This window comes from Eimeria maxima, genomic scaffold (genome assembly GCF_000499605.1).
Source record: "Eimeria maxima Weybridge genomic scaffold, Emw_scaff518, whole genome shotgun sequence".
Lineage (NCBI taxonomy): Eukaryota > Apicomplexa > Conoidasida > Eucoccidiorida > Eimeriidae > Eimeria > Eimeria maxima.
This window is the reverse complement of record NW_013563881.1, coordinates 1313-5311: the sequence shown is the minus strand read 5'-3', so window position 1 is coordinate 5311 and position 3999 is coordinate 1313. Positions and strand designations below refer to the sequence as shown.

The window sequence follows — 3999 nt, the reverse complement described above, 5'->3', positions numbered from 1 at the left end:
AGCAGCAGCAGACCAAGACCAACAGCAGCAGCAACAGCAGCAGCAGCAGCAGCAGGAGCAGCAGCAGCAGCAGCCTCTCTCAGCAGCAACCCCATCAGAATATTTATCCTCGCTAGTGCCTCCCTCCCCTGCCCCTCTGTCTATCCCTAGTCCAACCCCTAACCCATCACCATCATCAGCAGCAGCAGCAGCTGCAGCAGCAGCAGCAGCAGCAGCAGGAGGAGGAGGAGGAGAGGATAGTTATTTATTAATGGATTATTATCAATTACGTATGTTATATAATTATTATTTATTAAATAAACAAATGCAAGAAAGTATATTTGAATGTTTTTATAGAAAAAGTCCTTTTTTAGGTAAATTCTGTATATTAGGGGGAATAAATAAATGTATTTTTTTTATAAATAAATTTAAATTTAATATACAACATTTATTTTTTATTAAATCTATATTACCTTATGCACAAGATCATTTCTTTCAATTTCTTCTTAATATTAATACCAATAATGTTACTCTTAGAGGTAATCTATTATTACCCTATTTATATATATATACCCTAAACCCTAAACCCTAAACCCTAAACCCTAAACCCTAATTTTGGCTTGTAAACCCTAATTTGAGATTTTAAATATTTATAAACACTTATATTTAATAATAATCATTAATGGAGATATAAATACTAATATTAATTAATTAATTAATTAATTATACATAAATAAATATATAAATAAGTGTATTTATGTATATATTTATATGCATGCAGCAATAAAAGATCCTTATAATCCTTATATATAAATAATTACTAATTAAATAAATAAATTAGTTAGATAGATAAATAGATAATAAAATAGAGAATAAGATAGGTAAATAAATAATTAAAATTAATTAACTAATTAATTAAATAAAAAATAAATAAAAAAATATATACATATATGTATGCATGCAGCAATAAGAGAAGGATCCTTAGTATTTCCTAAGGTTCCTGTCTTACAATTACGCGGACCTCTTGGTGTTTGTCAATTAGTTGAGACTTCTATACTTAATATTATTGGTTATGCTACTCTTGTTGCTACTAATGCTGCTAGGTATGCTCCTGCTGCTGCTGCTGCTGCTGCTGCTGCTGTTGATGGTGCTGCTGTTGATGGTGCTGCTGCTGATGGTGTTGTTGATTATTAGACTTCTATACTTAATATTATTGGTTATGCTACTCTTGTTGCTACTAATTCTGCTAGGTATGCTCCTGCTGCTGCTGCTGCTGCTGCTCTTGCTGCTTATGGTGCTGCTGCTGATGATGGTGCTGTTGTTTATGCTGCTGTTGCTGCTGCTGTTGCTGCGCTGCTGCAGACATCGACTTGCTGCAGGGTGGAAGAAGAAACTGCTTGAATTCGGGGCAAGAAGAGCTCAAGGTAACTTCTATTTGCTGCTGCTGCTGCTGCTGTTGTTGTTGCTGCTGCTGATGTTCCTGCAGCTGTAGCAAAACGTTACAATCGTGCTGCATTTGAGCCTCTAGGACCTAGGGTTTAGGGTTTAGGGTTTAGGGTTTGTATGCTGCAGGGCCTGATGGTGCGCTAACTGCGAGTCGCTATGCGTATCTTGGCAGCTTCGATGGCACCAGTAATGTACAGGTAAGGGTTTAGGGTTTAGGGTTTAGGGTTTAGGGTTTGCCTTTTAGGGTTTGTGATTGAAGGCTTATTGTTAGACTTTCCATGTTAGGGTTTGATGTCTAGTTTCCAGCTCATTTGCATGGATATCACAATTTAGGGTTAAGGGTTTAGGGTTTAGGGTTTAGGGTTTAGGGTTTGTGGTATAGGCTGCATATAGATTTGGCATACCATTGGCGGGTACAATGTCTCATGCATTTGTTTCTTCTTTTTCTTCTTTTGATGATCTTAAAAACACTAATTCTCCTCTAGGACCGGATTTCCCCAAAACTGTAAACCCTAAACCCTAAACCCTAAACCCTAAACCCTAATTCCCAAAAAGAAGACCTTAACGATAAACCCCAAAGGCTCCATCTCTCGCTGTTGCCCCATTCTTTCCCTAGCAGCAACTACTACTAGTACTAGTACTACTACTGCTCCTCCTCCTCCACTGCTGCTGCTGCTGTATTTGCTGCTGCTGCATTTGCTGCTGCTGCTGCTGCTGCTGCTGCTGCAGGTATTGGCAGCTCGTGACGAAGTATTTAATGTTTGGCCGGAGAATAATTTTCGTCAAATGGCAAAAGAAGACGAACTTGTTGCTTTTGTTGCATTCGCCTTGGTAAGAATGCATGCATGCATGCATGCATGCATGCTCGCATGCATTATTTATTTATTTATTTATTTATTTATTTATTTTGTTTTTTATTTTGTTTTCTCTCTTTTTCTGTTTGCTTAGGGTTTAGGGTTTAGGGTTTATGATTTTTTCTGTTGCTTGTGTTTGCTTGTTTTCCTGTCGTTGTTTCTTCTTATCCATACAAGTCTGTTCTTTTTAGCAAGGGTTTAGGGTTTAGGGTTTAGGGTTTGTTGCTTCTGTTTCCTACCTGCAGACCTTCCCGGACAATTTCTTGGCTCTTGTTGACACCTATAATACCCTTAGCTCCGGTAACTCTAAACCCTAAACCCTAAACCCTAAACCCTCAGTTTGCGTTGAGGGTTTACTTGACCATTGTTGTAAACCCTCAAACCCTCTCCATATTTATTCCTTTTAAGCCTTATATAAGGGACCCCCGTTGTCCTTCAGGTTTAGGGTTTAGGGTTTAGGGTTTAGGGTTTAGGGTTTTTGTGTCTGTAGGCGTTCCCAACTTTTTGGCGGTAGCATTGGCGTTATTTAAAATAGGGAGAAAGCCTCAGGGTTTACGTATTGACTCGGGGGATTTAGCTTACCTATCTAGGTAAACCCTAAACCCTAAACCCTAAAATGAATAGATAGAGTGTACACCTGAATTGTCTATGCAGTCTAACAAGAAGCATTGTCTCGTATTTCTCCTTTTTAGGGTTTGTTCTCCAAATACTAGGGTTTAGGGTTTAAGTGTATTTCTAGGGTTTAGGGTTTAGGGTTTAGGGTTTAGGGTTTAGGGTTTAGGGTTTAGGGTTTGTGGTATGCAGAGAAGCAAGACGTATGTTTAGAGAATGCGAGAAAGTGTTTGGCTACCCATTTGGGGGTTTAACGATTGTTGTATCTAATGATCTTAATGAGGCAGCTATTACTGCCCTTAATGATGAAGTATGTAAACCCTAAACCCTAAACCCTAAACCCTAAACCCTTAATTTAACCACACAGCTGATATAGGGGGAAAGGGCTGCCTAAAAGGCAAGTTCGGTAGGTCTTAGATCCAAAGTTCAACTTTAGGGTTTAGGGTTTGGAGATTAGGGTTTAGGGTTTAGGGTTTAGGGTTTGTTTGCAGGGACACGAAGCAGATGTGTTCGGCATCGGCACGAATGTTGTCACTTGCCAATCGCAACCTGCCCTTGGCATGGTAAGCTAAACCCTAAACCCTAAACCCTAAACCCTAGTGCATAGACCCTAAACCCTAAACCCTAGTGCTGAAACCCTAAACCCTAAACCCTCGATATTGGCGAGTTTGTACAGTATTTAGCTACAGAGAAGCGTATATGAGTTGTTATATGTGTTGTATGTTTACGTTCCTTGCATATACGGGTTATATATTAAAAGGGTTTAGGGTTTAGGGTTTTTAGGGTTTATGTTGGATAATTAATTCAGGTATATAAATTAGTTGAATTAGAGGGTAAACCCTGCATGAAATTATCCGAAGATGTAGAGAAAACTTCCCTACCTACAGCTAAATCTGCTTACCGTCTATATAATAAAGCAGGAGAACCTGCTGTTGATCTTATACAGGTACGACGAGGGTTTAGGGTTTAGGGTTTAGGGTTTAGGGTTTAGGGTTTATATGGGATTCTAGGATAGGGAATAACTAATAATATAACATAATGAGGGTTTATTCTTCAGCTCTTGTAACTATAAGCACGACTATCCAAAAAAAAAAAAAAAAAAAAAAAT

At 38.5% G+C, this 3999-nt stretch overlaps 1 protein-coding gene across 1 annotated transcript in view; it reads left to right on the top strand.

The window, feature by feature from the left end:
• Positions 1-933: 933 nt before the first annotated feature.
• EMWEY_00036200 (nicotinate phosphoribosyltransferase, putative) overlaps positions 934-3999 on the top strand; it is a gene marked incomplete at both ends in the record, with an annotated part of 3740 nt that continues 674 nt past the window's right edge. The window contains 10 exons of the mRNA XM_013478605.1: positions 934-1082; positions 1342-1403; positions 1552-1622; positions 1808-1930; positions 2155-2256; positions 2525-2579; positions 2770-2869; positions 3084-3201; positions 3383-3454; positions 3700-3837. Coding sequence (XP_013334059.1) covers positions 934-1082; positions 1342-1403; positions 1552-1622; positions 1808-1930; positions 2155-2256; positions 2525-2579; positions 2770-2869; positions 3084-3201; positions 3383-3454; positions 3700-3837 — 990 coding nt within the window. The remainder of the gene's footprint in view (positions 1083-1341; positions 1404-1551; positions 1623-1807; positions 1931-2154; positions 2257-2524; positions 2580-2769; positions 2870-3083; positions 3202-3382; positions 3455-3699; positions 3838-3999) is intronic.